Raw genomic sequence first — 20,135 nt, forward strand, 5'->3', positions numbered from 1 at the left:
TGATTTCAGATTTCTGATTCTTTGGGTGGATGACTAGGCTTATGTGTGTCAGGTAATGTGCAGGCTTCTAGAATGGTTTCTCATTCTTAATATGTAATCTGGACATCTCCGCCCTGTTTCCACCCTGTCTTCCATCTCAGGTTGGGACAAGCACTCATATGGTTACCATGGAGACGACGGACACTCCTTCTGCTCTTCAGGGACTGGCCAACCATATGGCCCAACCTTCACCACAGGCGATGTGATTGGCTGTTGTGTGAACCTAATTAACAACACCTGTTTCTACACCAAGAATGGCATCAGTCTAGGTGAGAACTGCATGCTAAAATTCACTTACACATGGAAGTACAATGGGATGTATCCATTTGAGGTGTTCTCAGGCGATGTATATGATTTATTTGGTTGCTGGTGTTTTTTTTTTTTTTTAATACTTATAGTCCATTACCTTACATTTATTTTTGTTTGTTCTCTAGGTGTAGCCTTTACAGACCTCCCTGTGAGTATTAAACCAAAACGTGTACACATTTCATTCAATAGCTCAAGGATTTAAACTCAAGTTTTTTCTTTCTTTTATAGAACATTTTATATTATTCAGGACTCTTTCCATGAAGCAATGTTCAGTACCCTTGAATCTGGCCCATTCAAATAGATGATTAATGTTTTTCATAAAGCATTTTCCCTTCAGAGGGGACCTCTCCAACACTGCCCAGTGCTATTGCTCAGTCTTAACACAAGCATGCCCCGCACAATAGTTTTGGAATCATTCATGTGCATCCAGGAGGCAAGTTCGCTAACCCATGTACAGTCGGTTTATGTTAGAATGTTGTTGTTTTCTATCGCTGTTGACTTCTGTTTGTTGCACTGTATGTTATTGCCATGCTCTCGCGTGATCAAAATGATTGCCGTGTTCTCGAGTTATGGTAACAAACGGCAGGGTCTCTTTAATACGTCCAGAGAGGGAATGTGCCCTTGACACAGTATACAAAGCCAGTGTGTCATTTCACGCCTCTCCCCATAGCCCAACCTGTACCCCACGGTGGGCCTGCAGACTCCTGGAGAGATAGTGGATGCTAACTTTGGCCAGCAGCCCTTTGTGTTTGACATTGAGGACTATATGAGCGAATGGAGGGCTAAGATCCACGGAATGATCGCCCGCTTCCCAATTGGAGAAAGACTTGGGGAGTGGCAGGCAGTGCTGCAGAAGTAAGGGATCCACATTCATTCCGGAATGGTCACTGTTACACGTCACTGTGTCTTCCTCTGCCAGGCTTTACCGTGTTTTTGTTTCTTCCAGTATGGTGTCCACCTACCTGGTGCATCATGGGTACTGTGCCACAGCCACAGCCTTCGCCAGGGCTACAGAGACATTGATCCAGGAGGATCACTCATCAATAAAGAACCGACAGAGTGAGAACCCGACACAGGTTCCACACTGACAGCAGCACTGAAACACATAGTAGAGATCACAACCATGCATTTGCCCAGTCACCCACCCAATACGTTGTAAGTGGTAATATCTGTCCGCAGGAATACAGAAACTGGTATTGGCAGGACGGGTTGGAGAGGCCATAGAAGCCACACAGCAGCTGTACCCCGGGCTCCTAGAACACAATCCCAATTTACTCTTCATGTTGAAGTGAGTAGCCCGGATCGCACCTACGGAAATCTTACATGGGAGTGTCTGTCTAAAGGCTGTGGCACACCAGCTGTCAATAGGGGAAACGGGAGAAGAAATAGCTAGTAAAAATCGACATGACCATAACGAGGGTATTTCTTGCGCGTCCAAACACGCTTCCCTCTCAGAAGTAGTTGGTGTGTACATGAGAATCGTTAATCGGAACAAGGTGCTGATTGCTCTCGCGTCTGTGTGAAAACTAAGCGCCTATATGTTCCCAACCGCTAAGAGCTGGGGAGTATTGAATTTGTTGCTCTTATGTAAAGACTCTCTGCTGGTCTTTAAGTGCCTTTGCAGGCTCAGGCACATTGAACATAACCTTAGGTGTATGCAGCAGTCAAGTTCTGGCCTACTGCCCAGCTCTGGGTTTATGGCACAACGACATTAAAGACATTAATAAATGTGTGATCCACTGGGAGACATTTGGAGAAGCAGACACACAGTTGTGCTTATGGGCCAACTCTAAAGGGAGAGGTGCTTGTTGTAGTGGTAAGCTAAACACAGACCCTACAGGGTGAGCACAAGGTCACAGTTGTTGCTGCTTACGGAACTGATGAGTTGATTGGTCGTGCCTGTTGCTCCATTTTGTCAAGGAAGAGGAGTGAGCAGAATAGAACAGGCGCTGATCTGTTTGACATTCTTCCAGTGATAATGACTTCCCAGCTACTGCATTATGTTCTGAGAACGTTGTTTTTTAGAGCTTGGTGTCCTATTAGTTTTGTGCATACAGCCTTCCCAGAATGGTCTGGGCATGTTTAAGGATAGTCCTTGAGTTTGTTATATTGCCAGCCCATTTAAAGGTGAAATGTGTCATTTCAGTCTTCTGGAAAAATATTAAAATGTTTCTGCGCACTTACAATAAGATGCAAATGTTTTTAATATTTGAGCGTTTGGTCGAATTGCATTCATCATGTCCCTACTGCTGAAGGTTACTTGACTGAAAGCTCTGCTATTAAAGAAGCTCGCATCTGTGTGGCCTTTTCTGTCTGGATCTTTTATGGCTTTTTTTCCTCCAGCATCTTCAATTTTTTACTTTAAGTGTGTGCTCTTATACATTGGATCCAAGGATGAATTCCATGGATAGAGAACAAAAGATCATGGGTTAAAATCTGACCAAATGTTTGCATGACTAATGCCTAAGAAAGTGAATTTTCTGGAATTCAAAAAAGCAAACTCCAAATAAGGTTGCAGTGTTATTAAGCAGGTTTAAGGTTTAACATACAGTTGACATTCTAAAATAAACACCTCGAAAAACTTTTAAGGAACCAAAGTAAAATGAACAATTAGAAAACATTCAGTTTGAACAGTTTGAAAATGTATGGCTTTTTCCCCAAAAGCGATGTGTTACCAAACTGCTAAGGAGCCATATGTGCTAGATGGGATGTATTTATAAAGAAGATTCTCATACTATATATCTAGTTTGGTGCCTGTGACATTGGCTGTATTTCTGGGTATAATAGTATGATCACCTCTCCTTTGCCTTCCTTATGAAAGCAACTTTTAAAAGTATTTTTATTTGGCAGTTGTGTTTTAACTGCATTTGGACTGTTCAGTTCAACCGAATGAGCATGGCAGACAGTAAAGCAGATTGAAGTGAAATTGTACTTCAGGACAAAGCGTGTCAGACATTGCGATAGATCATAGAGAATGGGATGGCATTGCAATGAGATGGTGAGTGAATTGGTTGATGTGAATCATGTCACAGAGCAATGTTTTTGGAGGATCAGAATGATTCGGTAATCCTCTTTTTTGCTATCAAGCATCAAATTATTCTGGCTGTTTTTAAGAAGTTGTTTTAGAAAATAATCGGATAGGATAATTCTGATCTAGATACTGGAATATCAAGATTACTGAATCCAGGTTATGGTACTACTTCCACACTAGCATGTGTGAACACAACTAAAAAAACTATTTCAATGAAAGTACCTTGATTTAACATAATAGAGCCTCCATTTTAGGTAGACGCATTTGACAATAGGAGTAATCAGATCTAATAACGATTGAAAACCAGCCACTGTAGACTGCAGAATGAATGTCCGATTGATTTTCTGGTTTCCTGTCCTTGTCAGGTGTCGGCAGTTTGTGGAGATGGTGAATGGTACAGACAGTGAGGTACGATGCTTTAGTGTCCGCTCCCCCAAGTCCCAGGACAGCTACCCTGGTTCCCCCAGCCTGAGCCCCCGCCATGGAGCCACCAACCCCCATCTGCACAGCGCAGGTAAGGGAGCGCACCTGCAAACCAACACAACCTGACAGCTTTAAACTGAACTGTTATCCAACTACCTAGGGCTCTATTTAAAGAAAACAATATGACCTGCAATCTTACCTGTTATCCAACTACCTAGGGCTCTATTTAAAGAAAACAATATGACCTGCAATCTTACCTGTTATCCAACTACCTAGGGCTCTATTTAAAGAAAACAATATGACCTGCAATCTTACCTGTTATCCAACTACCTAGGGCTCTATTTAAAGAAAACAATATGACCTGCAATCTTACCTGTTATCCAGCCACCTGGGCTCTGTTTAAAGAAAACAATACGACCCACAATCTTACCTGTTATCCAGCCACCTGGGCTCTGTTTAAAGAAAACAATACGACCCACAATCTTACCTGTTATCCAGCCACCTGGGCTCTGTTTAAAGAAAACAATATGACCTGCAATCTTACCTGTTATCCAACTACCTAGGGCTCTGTTTAAAGAAAACAATATGACCTGCAATCTTACCTGTTATCCAGCCACCTGGGCTCTGTTTAAAGAAAACAATACGACCCGCAATCTTACCTGTTATCCAGCCACATGGGCTCTGTTTAAAGAAAACAATACGACCCACAATCTTACCTGTTATCCAGCCACCTGGGCTCTGTTTATAGAAAACAATATGACCTGCAATCTTAGGGCTCTGTTTAAAATAAATAAATAAACACAATCGCAAAGTAGTACTGCTGGTGTTGGTTTTGACGTTATGTGAAAAATATTATTTTCACAACCATTAATGATGGGTTCAGTGTGGCACAAAAACTATGTTTTAAGGAATAAATAATTGGGCTTGTACAGCATTTCTGAAGTAAAACTCAAGCACATTCAAGGTGCATTGTAAATGTTTTTCAGTACCTTGGCTTTGGAAAAATAATCTTAATCTGAAAGGCAGTTTCCTGCACAGGACAAAAAACCAAATTATAGTTTTACTGAACTAGATTACATTTAATTGTTCTGGGATCACCCAAATAAACTTGGCATTGTGTTATGTGGTTACCTGGTTATGGTATAAATCAATAACACAATCAGTCAAAATCTGTAAATAGCACTACACAGTAACTTTGGTTTTAAGATAAACCTTTAGGTAAATGCAGTAAAACTCTTGTACTTCCATTTAAATTCAACATGCAAATGGAATAATTGTGTATACTGTAGTAAGCCCCTAATTGTATGTTCAATACACTTATTTGTTACAGTCAAAACATGTTTATTCTCTTCAAAACAGCCCGTTATTCGGTCCTATCCCTTTCGCAGGGGTTGAAAACCACATCAGGATTTGAACATTAAACAGGGCATAAGCGGTGCCGGCCAAGATGAGCGAATGTCTCTTATTGAGTGACTGACTGACTGATTGCCCCTTGTTGAATAGCGTAGTGGTTAGAGATGCGGACTTCCAAGCATTAGTTTAAGGGTGTGCACACTTATGCAACCAGGTTATTGTAAGGTTTTTATTTTTCATTTTTCCCCCTCGAAGATTTCAGTTTGTTTTTCAATTGAATTGTTCACATTATAGGTCACATTAAAAGTGGAAAAATTTCTGACATGATTTATCTTTGTCTCATTCTTTTACATCACCAAAACCTGGCATTTTAACAGGGGTGTGTAGACTTTTTTTTATATCCACTGTACGTTATAGTAAGCCTAAAATAAAACCGTTTACGGTTATACAGTATTGCAACTATTTCTGGTGGATTTTTGAAGTACGCATCCGTGCATGCTTTTTGAGGTAATATAGGCTTGATCCCTTGGGCAGTAAAAGAGTAATGGTTTCTACAATTCTCTCATCTTTTCACTTGACAAAAAAGTTATCTGCACCTATTTTGATAGTTATTGTTTCAATGTCCTTTACGAATGAAAGAAAAACAAATAGTTGTGCCATGAACTGAAATAGCTTTGGCAGTGTAAAGACAAAAGTATCTAATGTCGAGGTGCTATACCGACACACTTCAAATGTATAGCTCCATGGCGTAGGGGTTAAATACCCAGCCTTTCAAACATTTGCATCCAGTAAGGGCTAAGACATTTATTGCTTCTAATCGCGGGCCAGCTAGACAAAGCTTGCCTGGTTCCTTTTCTGTTTTTTCTGAATTGCTTTTTCAGATTTTTTCAGATTTTCTGATTTGCTTGTCAGAATCGATATCCAAACAAAAGTGGGCTTGTTATTAAAATGTATAGGTAATTGATCATTTTAATCTGGTTTAACAAAGGCGTGAGTTGTTCTTATTAGTGAACTACAATGTTGCGTGCTGTGCTGACAGGTGGTGCCACACCTATTTAACAAAGAAATCACATTTCACACATTTTTTTTTTTTCCACTAGAAGGCTAAATCTACAGGATGTTAAACAGTGACATTTTAGGGCAACAAGGTGAGCTAGTGCTCAGGAAGTAAACCAGTAAACAAAAGGTCACTGGTTCTTATCCCCGAGCCGACACAGTGTCATGTTATGCTTCAGCAAGACCATTACCATTACTGCAATTGTTCCCAGGTCGTTGCTGTAAACAAGAATATCTTCTTTGCAGGCCTAACTGGTAAAATAACTGTCAGAAAAAAACAGAAAATTGACATCTCCATTGCACAAAATACTGTGGAAATATCAGGCTGAAAAACACCTGGACACCTGGACAGCATACTGTTAAATACTGGTCAACAGCAGCCGTTAACATTTAGACCTTATGGTAAATTCCTTACAGCTCACCTTTTTATGATCGTTTTCCAGCCGATGTCATTAAAATGGCAGCCTATTTCTGAGCCATATTTCCTAAATTAGCCAACGATGTTTGCACCTTTCCATTTCCTTCATTCAGTTCCTTCACTGTCACATGCCACATGCACATCCAGACAGGCTGACAGCAAAAAGCTAAACTAAGTGAATTCCTTTAAAAGAGATGCTTGTTGTGACCGTCACTTGCTAAATTACATTAACAAAGATCAAGCACTATCAAGCAGTTCTTTAAATTTCACAACCTTAAAAAAACCAAAGTAAAATGGCAAAAAAAATTATGCACCCCCCAAAACAGAGCTACATGGCTAGATGATGTACCTGCCTATAATACATAGACAAAATGTACACCCGCTGTTTTTCCCCTCACAAATTTTGGTCTTTTTATAAAGCTTTGCTGACCACAATTTATTTCCCAGTGGTTTCAAGAGTCAAACCATTTCAGCGGTCTTGACTAATTGCAGATTGCATTGGGCTGACAGGGCCATTTGGATAAACATTTTAAGGACACACCTCAAATATTTCCAACCGTTCCAATCCGACTACAAGCTGGCTAATATGAGACCAGGTATGTAACCAATTCTTGCAAAAAAGCTTGAAAATCAGAGTGCTGACTTTAACAGGTACAAACTTCCAACAGACATGGGTTTGACACCATTGCTGCTAAAAGTAGAGCCCCTTGGTGAGTTCCAAACCCCTGAGAGATGAATGACAGTGTTGTCGGTCTTTCCAGGAGTAGACAGTCCCACATGCAGTAATGGGGTCACTCCTAACAAGAACAAGAGCCACAACAAGTACCCCGGAATCAGCTCTGCCTCCTCCTCCTCCTCTTCCTCCCCCTCCTCGGTCAATTACTCAGAGTCCAACTCCACGGACTCCACCAAGTCCCAGCCTCACAGTGGCACCAGCAACCAGGAGACCAGGTGTGTGACAAGGCAAGACCCCGGGTAATTACGGTCTGTATTAGTGGTGTGCCGGGTGTCTGAGAGGCTGGGTGATTGGATGACGAGGCGCGGGGGTCAGTCAACCTTGACGGTGCTTGTCCTCCGGCAGTGACAGCGAGATGGAGATTGAGGCGGAGCACTACACTAACGGGGTGGCGGAGAACTCCTCCGCTCGGATCATGAACGGCACCTACAAGCACCAGGAGATCCTGCAGGCGGAGGAGAGCAGCCTGGGTAACGGGGTGGCAGGTAGGGACGCCCGTCACACGCAGGCTCTGTGTTCTGAGACGCGGACGTCATTCTTTGTCACTTTTTGCTCTCTCCCTCTTTCACTTTGTCATCCTTTCCCTCCCTCCCTCCTTCCCTGACTGTGTCACTGTTTTCTCCGTCATGCTGTTTCCTCTGGCATGCTTCACCCCCCCCCCCTTCTGCTGGCTGGCTATCTGGGGATGTGTGTTGCTAAATTGAGCTCAACCATAATCCAGTCAGGCAGATGTTAGTGTCGTCAAGGTTACTGAATGAATTAGACGGCAGTGTTTTTTTCCCTCCTGTTATGAAAGGTCTCTGGGCCAAACTAACATTATGAAAATGAGTGTGATTAAACGTCTGTGTCCATCCTCTGTACATGGAGTGGCGTGTGTTTGTGTGTGAAATGGCATGTAAAAAGCGCCGTCAGTCCGTGGCTGCCCTCTGACACTGCTGCTGGCTTTGTGTCCTTGTAGAGGACAGCTGTGCCTCCAGACAGCTTTGCGGGGGAAACCAGGCGGCCACAGAGAGGATGATCCAGTTTGGCCGCGAGCTGCAGGCCCTCAATGAGCAGCTGTGCCGGGAGTACGGCAAGAACGCCACGCACAAGAAGATGCTACAGGTACGGGGGGGGTGCGCTGTGTAACTATGACTCGTATGGAATAATTGTGGAGCGCCGCCCTGTGGAAGATGTTGTTAATAATACAGTGTAGTGAGCTGTGTTTACACACCTCTATGTGACAGTATATAGCCTGTTTACACATCTCTATGTATACAATATATGGCCTGTTTACACATCTCTATGTATACAATATATGGCCTGTTTACACATCTCTATGTGTACAATATATGGCCTGTTTACACATCTCTATGTGTACAATATATGGCCTGTTTACACATCTCTATGTGTATAATATATGGCCTGTTTACACACCTCTATGTCTACAGTATATGGCCTGTTTACACATCTCTATGTGACAGTATATGGCCTGTTTACACACCTCTATGTGTACAATATATGGCCTGTTTACACACCTCTATGTGACAGTATATGACCTGTTTACACATCTCTATGTGACAGTATATGGCCTGTTTACACATCTCTATGTGTACAATATATGGCCTGTTTACACACCTCTATGTGACAGTATATGACCTGTTTACACACCTCTATGTGACAGTATATGGCCTGTTTACACACCTCTATGTATACAGTATATGGCCTGTTTACACACCTATGTGCACAATATATGGCCTGTTTACACATCTCTATGTATACAATATATGGCCTGTTTACACATCTCTATGTGTACAATATATGGCCTGTTTACACATCTCTATGTGTATAATATATGGCCTGTTTACACACCTCTATGTGTACAGTATATGGCCTGTTTACACACCTCTATGTGACCGTATATGGCCTGTTTACACACCTCTATGTGACAGTATATGGCCTTTTTACACACCTCTATGTGACAGTATATGGCCTTTTTACACACCTCTATGTGACAGTATATGGCCTGTTTACACACCTCTATGTGACAGTATATGGCCTGTTTACACACCTCTATGTGACAGTATATGGCCTTTTTACACACCTCTATGTGACAGTATATGGCCTGTTTACACACCTCTATGTGACAGTATATGGCCTGTGGAGAATCTGATCTGTCGACAGTTATGTCCTCTCACAATTAAGGTAGTTTCACTAAATGTGTCTGCGATGTGTCTTCTTTAAGACAGTGTCCTCTCTTGGCGCCTGGGTCTTGGTGCCTGCCCACTAGCTCCCAAATACAGTGTGGGTACGATATCCTACATGTTTAGATTGGTAGCAATAAGAAACAGATCATTTTGTCTTGCGGCATCCCCGAACCAATCATCAAGTCACTGAAATAAAACCCTCACTAGCCTAATTTATATCACTGTCTTAACCCAACACCTCCATACGCATTCAGAGATTAGAGGATCGTGAGCACTTCTCTTGCGGGCACGCTTCCAAGCGATTCCTCAGTGACTTAATCAAGGCTCATTTTGGTATTATGAAAAGGGCCCCCAAAAGGCTCCTCCACCCGGGGTGCCTATAATAACTTACTTAATCTGTTGCCTAATACACGACTTATCATATCACTGTTGGTGGAAATGGGGTTATTGATGCTCTTCTGGACTTTCTCTGGTCATGCGGTTTTCTGTTTCCGTCTCTCGGTCACAATCTCCCTTTACCTTTTTTCATCACAGGATGCATTCAGTCTGTTGGCGTATTCGGATCCCTGGAACTGCCCAGTGGGGCAACAGCTGGACCCGATGCAGAGAGAAAATATCTGCTCTGCTCTCAACAGCGCCATTTTGGGTAAGCCTTAGTTTAACATACCCTATAGGAAGATCGCAATTCTATATGACTCCCAACTGCTCTTCTCAGCTCCTACTGAAAACCCGTTGGAGGATAAGGTCAGAGTGGAAGGATCTGTAGGTAGTTTCAACCAATGGGTTTTCAGAAAGAGAGAGAACCTAATTTGTATGAATTTTAGATATTTCCATTGTCATGAATAAACATGGGATTATTATCCCCAATAAGCCAATAACCGTTGTTCATAAAGCAGCTGTTCTTCCACATAAAACGTGATACAGAACAGTTATAGAAGATCACATTAGACATTATGACTTGAAACAAAAGTGTTACCACTGTTTTATGAATACAGTATACACATTTTGTCATGCACAAGTCTGAGTCCCACTATGTTGTCTTTGGGCCCCTCAGAGTCCCAGAACTTGCCCAAGCAGCCCCCACTAATGCTGGCTTTGGGTCAAGCCACAGAGTGTGTCCAGCTCATGGCCAGGGTCCGTTCAGGCTCCTGTTCCTTCGCCAGAGTAGACAACTTTTTGCACTAGCCCCAGTCCAGGTGAGTCTGCACAAACCCCTACCATACCCCCAGCCCCACATCCATGTCCTCCTTCCACCACTATTCAGGCAACATTTCAGGAAAGTGTTTGGCGGCTCATGACCATTGCTGTTTGCATCAATATCATCAAGCTGGATTGTGAAGTTACAGTAAGAATGACCTAATGGTGTTCAGTAGATTACAATACAGCACTTCCAACAATTTTCCTTTCATTCCTAAGGCAGTGTTGTCAGGACCGCTAAGAAGAGGACTTTCCAATGGGTTGCCAGATGACTGAGGAGAGCATGTGTTTGAATTGACGTGTCGCTTGCCATTTGTCCGTAGCAGATGGGCAGGGAGATGGGTAGAACGTGAAAAGAAAGCTTCTTTTTAATTTAGTATTATCAAATACAATGTGTGACACTATTTAAATATAATTATTATTCAGTTTATCTAGTCATTTTCTAGTTTTTATTTGGTCAGCTTGTTGTGCTCATCTTGAGAAAAAAAAAATCCCTACGCAGTATTTTAAAGATGTTCATCATATCAAAGAAATTCACACTGGCATGCTTTGTCGTTACCAATACCAAGAAAGATACTCTGGTTTCTCTCATCCAGAACTCAGGTATTTACTAGACATTTGTCATGTCACTATGGGATACTGTAGGCAGAGGTATGTTTAACCAGCAGTACAGTGGCTCCGAATAGGGACCAGACTTTCTTGGTTGAAATTCTTACTTCTTAGGATGCCTTAGTATGCCTGATCCAGAAACTGATTTAATTGAAAGTGAGTTGTCTGAAATGTGTTCTTAGAGGACTCATGGCTAAAACCCACCAACCTGCTGGTCATCCTAGAGCCCCACACGGTAGCTTTGACCTCAAATCACACAATGACCACACAGATTCATTCATGAGTTTCAATATCAGTGTGTTATATTTCCAATCAAGTGTCTCCACTAGTTTGTTGTGTTACATAGAGTAACAATACACGTGTATACAGTCATGTGGGACATTTTGAATTTGGAAATCTCTCCCTGTTTTTTTTTACTTGCTCATTATACTGAGGATACTTTCATAAAGTTACATGTTGAATACATACAATTATATTAACTGCGGAACCCACTTTTTCTGGATCGCACAGGGAACAGATCACAGGTTAATGATACTCATGTAGATCAAAGCTTAATAAATTTTTACAAGATGTTTCACAGTTTTCTACATGGCAGAAATATAGAATAGAGTAACGTTTCTCTGAGAAAAAAAAAACACCTTTTCCTCTATAGGTTGGCCATGCTAAAGTATGGTAATACCATCAACTGTCACATGGGCTCACTGTTGGCCTGCGTCATCAAGTCATTCATGTTTACAGTGGTGACTCATGAACACATCACTGCTACTTTAAAACAAGCCATGAAGATCTGAATGCACAAACCTATGATCTGGATCAAAATCCAGTGGTTTTACAGAATAATGCTCTTCAGATTTTTCAGCTATACAATTTGAAGTATGTTCATTCACAATTGAATGCCTTGATATAGCCTGACAGTGAGGTTTTACTTTGCTGTCATATGGTTCTATTATGTACAACACTGTGATCGTTAGGAGGTCTTGCAGACATTGATTCAGCTTTGATCCATCTTAACTGATCAATGAGTACCATTCACTAAAGTATTTTGTTTTCACTGCCAGTAGAGACACGGAACATGCACAGAACAGGGTGTGCGCCAAAAACGATTGGATCTGCAAATGAAGTGATGATACTGAAAAGTGAAGTGTATGCCAAATGGAAGGATTTTAATTTGACCTCCCTTTTTATTAACCATTGGTACTTGACAGTTGCCACACTTTCAATCAGTCCATTCATACTAGAGCTTTGGCTTTTTCTCTCTTTCCTGCAATTCAATTTCTCTCAACTCCAAACACCCACTCAGCCGAACTTTTTGGCCACAACTTTGTTCCTTTTTTGTTTTTGACTGTTCAATGTACTCACAGTTGTATGTGTTTTGGTCTTTTTCATTACAGTTTGTAGTCTATATTTAACAGATATTCTGACATGAGACCGTTGTCAGTTATGTCAGTATTTCACCCAGCCACCTTACAGGAGGCACTCCACTGTGTTGAATCATTGAATGTAGTTTAGCACATTATATTATGTTTAAGCTTCAGATTTGCTGCTGGCCACCATGAGATTGATATTGACATCCCCTTCATCTGTTAGACATATTGCAATGCAACTAACCTTTTTGACAATCCTGCAAGCATGTTTGAAGCAAAGGGATGGTGGGAGTAGAAATCATCCATTTCTTTGTTATTAGTGTTTGGTAGACTTAAACACTGTGTACACGCGCCGTTTTGATTTACATCTTTTATCTGCATCATGTGCTATTACTTACTATGTGAAAACAAGAACAAATACCTCCTTAATTACGTGGGTCCTCAATTGTATTACAGTCGGAAGCAAAAGAAGGGGCCTCATGACTTCATCCTGAAACCTGTGAAAGACATCTGACATTAGGGCACACTGTCTTTCAAACATACCTGTACACGCCATAACCTGTGTCGGATGAACATTTATTTTAACTCATGTTGCTCAGTTAAATTAAATATCTAGGTGGCGCTATCCATTCGCATGGGTGTTCACTAAACAGTTACTGGTTATTCAGAACACACAGTCATAGGCTTTCAATATTGAAAGCAGCCAGCAGGTATTGATAATAGCTTATGACATTATAGAAAATTGTGTATCTCTTGATTGCTTTCAAAAAACGGCAAATGGCTTTTTGAACTCATCATAGTATAGCCACCCAAAATGTATATTTCCATTTTAAGAGAAGTACTTATCCAGTAGAATTCTTTACTTGATAATGTATAGGGAGGTGTTGTGGATGAAGGAATCTGTTGGGCTATCCTTTACATTTTATAGACACACCTACACCTACTGTAGCAAACAACACCCAGTTCTCCTTTTATGTTTTACATTGTCCTTTGGAGCAATTGTTGCTTCAAGTGGAGAGGCAAAAGTAATGGAATTAGGAATAAAAAACAACAAGCTGTGCACAATTTACTTCTATTATGATTTTAATTTCATATTGAGTTTTGAGTTTAGCAATTGTGAGTTACCCTCTACTTAGCATGAAACTTCAAAAAAAACATTCAAAACATAAAAAAAAAAAGTAAAATTATAATTACAAAAACATACCTATGTACTGGAAACATGATAAAGAAATATTGTATTCTGTTTAATTTTGACAGAATTATTTTTATTAAAATACACATCCATGAGCATACTTTTGGTCTGTTGTCTTTATTTTGCCGGACTCGTCTGTCACCGCCATCAATGGTCTATTGAAGCCGGTGACGACAGGCTGAAAATCAAGATGCTGCTCAAGAAGACGCAGTCACAAACACTTCACCATTGAGGAGTGGAGAAACATTGGCTCATTCACCTAATCCCAGCCCCTTGTTGTGTCATGCTAAACACAGAGTCAGAATCTGATTCCACAGACCCAAACCCCTTTAAACATTGTTGCTGGCCTGGTGCTTCCCTTCATAGCCACCATTCACCCATCGTCACAAGGACACTCACAGCAGGATAATGGGCCTTGTCACAAAGCATGTGTCGTTTCAGAATTGGTCCAAGAACATGACAGCATCTTCAGTTTACTTGGGTAGCCTGCGCGGTCTCCAGACCTCCACCCAGTAGAGCATAATGGGGATGAGATGGAACAGGCTGTTCGCAATCTGCAGCACCATGCTGTATGCCATCCTGACAGCGTGGACCTCCAATCCTTCTGGAAGGTTTCCAGCATCCATGTACCTAATGAACTGTCTGCTATCATGGTTCTCACTGTGGTTGAATGGGCTTTAACCTGCATGACTGAGGAGCAGATCTGAATGTGGCAAACGGCACACTTGAGACCCCTACTGGACACTGTGCAGATTAAAATTTGTGAATCACAGGTGTCAACATAATATGTATCCTTGACATACATTTGTCCACAACTCACAACCAAACGTTTGACTGTGAATTCAGTAGCGGGGGTAAGCAGGAAGTATGGACTCACTGTGCATCCTGTCCTGCTGAGGGCTTCACTCAACACTTGTCTTGAGAAGATCTTGAAATCGTTAAATTGATGGGTTCCTGTCTCCTTCATTAAAGTGTGCTTTCAGCTTTACAATGTTAATTTTTACTCCATTAATGTCATTATTATCAGGTGTATTCATGCAGTAGTCTTGATTTCAGATGCAGCTAATAATAAATGATCCAGTTAAATGGAGGAATTAGTAAGGGATCAGGAAGCTGAAAACTTGAGCTCAGGAAAGCTAAAATGAGTGGGAAAAGCCACAGAAACACGACAATTTGATTTGAGAGGACCAAGCCTTTACTGAAATACCTAACAGAAAGCCATAGTTGTTTTTGGAAGTGGCCCTGGTCATTTTGCTAAATTACTCAAATGTAAATGGATCAGATATTAACCCCTAACACTTGTTTATTTTCTTGTGTGAATTGGATGGTATCCATATCAATGTTTCTTGCAGAAGGAATGTAAAAAGTAATTGAAAGGGATACATTCAAGATTGAGATAATGATAAGACTCAAAGTGAAGAGGGTATCCAAACTGTTCATTTTATGTACATTTTACATTTACTGGACTTTTTGCTGCATTTGTTGATAATTAAATCTGAAAATTCCCTGGATTAAGAATATTTCTGGAAGATTTGGGGTGGATGCAACAGAAGGGAGAGAAATGACGTGGTTTTGAGTGAGAAGAGTAACTGGTGTCTGCAAGTTACCACTCAGCTCTACAAACTGGGTACAGAAATGTCAATGCACATTTATGGAGTGTTAACCTATAATGCCATATAATGTGTTTGCTCTTGAAGTTTTACCGCTGAAGAACTAGAGCAACATACTGCTGTTTTGTTTGAAACCGAACTCTGCATCTTTTAGACAATCCCGAAAAAACCCTATTATATATCTGGGTCAGGTGGTCTTAATTGGAAAGCTCATTCTACTGCCAACGTTGTAATTTTAGTGTGCACAGAAAGGTCACGAGTGCATTCAGGTGCATGGCCTGTACAACTTGACAATACACAAGAAAGGTTCATTCTGTTCAGAAGTCACGATGTCACCTTGAATGACATGGAAATATAAAGTGGACATTTGGACTCACGGTGTTTGTATTGCTGGTATGAAAATATGTATTCATTATAGTCCCAAATGTCTCATGTACAAAGTAATTTTGATGTATGGAATTTTCATCTGTCAGACAACAGTTGCCCAATAAGTGGAAAGGATCTGGCCACCTTGTGCCTAGTCCTCACAAGAATGACAAACCGTGGAAAAATAAGGAAGTGAAGACATCAGCTGGTCCTGACAAACAAAAACATCTGTTTTAGGATTACAGGTTAGGGTTATTAATTAGGGTAAGGTGTGAGGGGATAGGACAGAAGTCACAATCCTTTTTGGGCATGAGCTACTTTTAAAAGTTAAACCTGTTGCAGTACTTTTTTTTTTTATTGTTGCGTGGAATAATAATCATTCTCTTCTGCTCCTTTGCAAGTCTTCCCGAAGTCCTAATTTTATAAGACAAATTACTGCACTACGTTTTCCATTAACAAACTTTAAAGGGGGTTCTAAATTATGTTCTTATAATACACTTACTTAAGCCTACAGTGCCTTTGGGAAGTGTTGAGAACCCCTTCCCTTTCTCTGGTAAAGGCCCAGCGTTCAGACCCCTTCACTTTCTCTGGTAAAGGCCCAGCGTTCAGACATCTCACTTTCTCTGGTAAAGGCCCAGCGTTCAGACATCTCACTTTCTCTGGTAAAGGCCCAGCGTTCAGACCCCTTCACTTTCTCTGATAAAGGCCCAGTGTTCAGACATCTCACTTTCTTTAGTAGAGGCACATTTCCCATGCATAAGAACAGCCCCTTTTGCTTTATTGTGTGATTTACCATGCCTACTTGTGTACAACTGCTTTAATACCACAAACCCCTGAGGTGGCTTATACCTATGTCATTGGACAATTTTTTTGTAGCCCAGCCAATCAGTATTCAGGGTTTGAGTATTTCTAGTCTGGACCTCCTGATTACATTTCATGAATTATATCACAGATGAATTTAAGATTTTCCTTAGGCCTTCTCGGAGAAAAAAATATATCATATACTGTGTCTTCTTAAAGACGTTGCAGAGGAATACACAAAGGTCACTATTCCTCCATTTTGTAAAACTTGAGCTCCGTGTGCACGTTCCTTTCATCTCAGAATAACTTGCAAAAAAAGGTGACATAAAAAAATAGGTCATAGCCTGAGGTAGGGTGCATTGCAAGCAGAGGTTGAAAAGAAAAAGCAGGGCAGTGTAGTAGCACATTCACTCACCTTGAAACTTCTGATACTGAGTTCTTTGTAAATGTACAGTGTCTTCTTAAATTTGATTATAAACCTAACGTTAATGTAAAATTAAGACCAAATAGCATTTTTGCTGATGGCTGTGCAAGCTGACCGAGGCTATTATATCCGTTGCTCATGGTCTTGATAGATGTTATTGTCATATCAGACAGCAGAGGGCAGCAGTGCAAACAGAATTTGTAAATAGTGTGACCTAAACCTTAGTGGAGACTGGGGAAAAGCCTAATCAGTACTTGCTCAGAAGTGTTTCATTGACTAATGCCTTTTCATTTTATTTAATATTTTATAATTTTTATGAGATTATTGTGGCTGTGGTAGCCATGAATTAGAAAATGGGTTATGGATTTATTTTGAAAACAAATGCCTTCATTTAAACATAACTATGTTGCAAGAAAAGACATAGACATACAGTAGTCAGTATTTACTCAAGACTTCAGGTACCATTGTTGTTAACAGTAATGAGACTAACACAATTTCTGTCACAAAGTGTACAATTACAAAGAATTAAAGAAAGTGAAGAGTATTTTATCAAAAACATTGTGGGCCACTTGCAGTAGCCTACTGCAGGCCACAGACGGGGAACCAGTTTTTTACAGAAATGTTACAGGAAATGAAATATCTATGAGAGGGACATTGTTATATCCTCCACCATTAGGGTTTATAATCCAAAGGGGTCGCTGGGGGTTGGCTCTGGTAGTGGTGGTAATAATGGCACTGTTGTGACAGTTGCTCCATCATGTGGCTAACTGCATTTTGAATGTTAGGAGACGGTACAAAACATCTTTGTTTGTTCTGTGTACATGTAGGGACCTAAAAGATTGTAAAGATAGTAAAACCTAAAAAGATCTCATGGCAGATCTCCACAGGATAAACTATTTTCCAGTATAAGGGTTAGGTTTAAAATGACAATGTGGCATTGTGTTAAAATTCAGATAACTATTAGTCTTTGGGTTTACCGGTTAGATTTAGGGTTAGTTGTTACAGCTAGGTTTGGGGTTACTTGTTACCGGTTAGGTGGAACAGCTAGGTTTAGGGTTAGTTGTTACAGCTAGGTTTAGAATTAGTTGTTACTGGTTAGTTTTAGGGTTAGGTGGAACAGCTAGGTTTAGGGTTAGTGGTTACAGCTAGGTTTAGGGTTAGTTGTTACAGCTAGGTTTAGAATTAGTTGTTACTGGTTAGGTTTAGGGTTAGTTGTTACAGCTAGGTTTAGAATTAGTTGTTACTGGTGAGGTTTAGGGTTAGTTGTTACAGCTAGGTTTAGAATTAGTTGTTACTGGCTAGGTTTAGGGTTAGTTGTTACAGCTAGGTTTAGAATTAGTTGTTACTGGTTAGGTTTAGGGTTAGTTGTTACAGCTAGGTTTAGAATTAGTTGTTATTGGTGAGGTTCAGGGTTAGTTGTTACAGCTAGGTTTAGAATTAGTTGTTACTGGTGAGGTTTAGGGTTAGTTGTTACAGCTAGGTTTAGAATTAGTTGTTACTGGTGAGGTTTAGGGTTAGTTGTTACAGCTAGGTTTAGAATTAGTTGTTACTGGTGAGGTTTAGGGTTAGTTGTTACAGCTAGGTTTAGAATTAGTTGTTACTGGTGAGGTTTAGGGTTAGTTGTTACAGCTAGGTTTAGAATTAGTTGTTATTGGTTAGGTTTAGGGTTAGTTGTTACAGCTAGGTTTAGAATTAGTTGTTACTGGTTAGGTTCAGGGTTAGTTGTTACGGCTAGGTTTAGAATTAGTTGTTACTGGTGAGGTTTAGGGTTAGTTGTTACAGCTAGGTTTAGAATTAGTTGTTACTGGTTAGGTTTAGGGTTAGTTGTTACAGCTAGGTTTAGAATTAGTTGTTACTGGTTAGGTTTAGGGTTAGTTGTTACAGCTAGGTTTTTAGGGATAACGGTTAGGGGATAGGGAGCAGATTTCTTGGTTTCAAGCTCCCCAAGAACAGAAAATACATGTTTTTGAGAGAGTGAGAGAGTGATGTATATATTTAATGAATAGAGAATTATGTCTGCGAAAAAAACCAAACAGAATTATGTATTTTTAAAATTATTTTATTATAATATGTAATTTCATAATTAGCATATCTCTATAGGACATTCACAGTATTGTACACCCTAACCCATCAGATCCATATAAACACTGTTCTTCTGGTTCCTGGTAATGAAAGAAATAGAAATTTCCTCTCCAAGATTCTCATATACAAATAAAAGTACAAGAATAAGAAAAATACTCTATTTTTTTACACATTTATAAAAAGTTACTTTACAAAAGATTTCCCAGTTAATCAAAATCCCTTTTTATATAATTTTTCATTTGCATTTATACATATACAATTACATACATGAAAATAGTCTTTATTTCAGCATGGGGTTGCTTTTCTGATATAGATGAGTGCAGTTTTCTATAAACAGATTAAAAAGCCGATATTCTGTATCTGTGAATACAGAGCATTCAGTTGTATTTTCCACAGGGATGTCCAATCACTATGTGTCCAAGCACTTGTGTTACTTCCTTTCTAAAGACTGATTAAAAATGTAACCTATTGTATGTCCTGCTCACTCTTTAAATACATTATTGCCTCTCTCTCTTCAAAGTGAGCACCTTCATTCCCAAGTTAATGATGGTATCATGCTCCTGGTTGCCACGACGTCCAGCGGTGTCTGCTCAGTGACCCACGCGGCCGCCGCTCTGTCAACCAGGCCACCGCAGGCCCTCATGCTCCCCTGGGCTTGTTGTGTCTTATTGGCCAATTCAATGATCTAAATCAGCATTAAAATGGTGAGTAATCCAACTCGTGTTATTCCAGGTGCTTCCGGATGGATGTGACATGGGACTCCGTTACGTCCCCCCGGTGTGGCTGGTCATCTGGTGCCCCTGCTGTCTGTCATTCACTCCGGATGTGAAACACACAGCCAGGCAGGCCTGGAGGCTGCGAGCACCGCTAGCTGTCTGGGCCAGCAGCTCTCCATTCCAGCGCCGGCACAGTCAGACGGCCCCTTGTGCTCAGGTGTAG

The 20,135-nt window shown here is 40.7% G+C and overlaps 1 protein-coding gene across 6 annotated transcripts in view; it reads left to right on the top strand.

The window, feature by feature from the left end:
* ranbp10 (RAN binding protein 10) overlaps positions 1–14,013 on the top strand; it is a 35,924-nt gene extending 21,911 nt beyond the window's left edge. For 2 of the 6 annotated variants that reach the window (XM_020056814.2, XM_010883872.4), the window contains 12 exons: positions 141–308; positions 474–496; positions 1,019–1,203; positions 1,295–1,407; positions 1,528–1,636; positions 3,745–3,893; positions 7,391–7,604; positions 7,711–7,850; positions 8,324–8,469; positions 10,086–10,197; positions 10,606–10,747; positions 10,968–14,013. In XM_020056814.2, the coding sequence (XP_019912373.1) occupies positions 141–308; positions 474–496; positions 1,019–1,203; positions 1,295–1,407; positions 1,528–1,636; positions 3,745–3,893; positions 7,391–7,604; positions 7,711–7,850; positions 8,324–8,469; positions 10,086–10,197; positions 10,606–10,736 (1,490 nt within the window). In that variant the 3' untranslated portion in view covers positions 10,737–10,747; positions 10,968–14,013. The remainder of the gene's footprint in view (positions 1–140; positions 309–473; positions 497–1,018; positions 1,204–1,294; positions 1,408–1,527; positions 1,637–3,744; positions 3,894–7,390; positions 7,605–7,710; positions 7,851–8,323; positions 8,470–10,085; positions 10,198–10,605; positions 10,748–10,967) is intronic. The other 4 variants (XM_020056817.2, XM_010883874.4, XM_020056816.2 and 1 more) reach the window with 3 other exon arrangements.
* The last annotated feature ends 6,122 nt before the right edge of the window (positions 14,014–20,135 follow it).

The sequence above is a fragment of the Esox lucius genome, chromosome 19 (genome assembly GCF_011004845.1).
Source record: "Esox lucius isolate fEsoLuc1 chromosome 19, fEsoLuc1.pri, whole genome shotgun sequence".
In the NCBI taxonomy this organism is placed as follows: domain Eukaryota; kingdom Metazoa; phylum Chordata; class Actinopteri; order Esociformes; family Esocidae; genus Esox; species Esox lucius.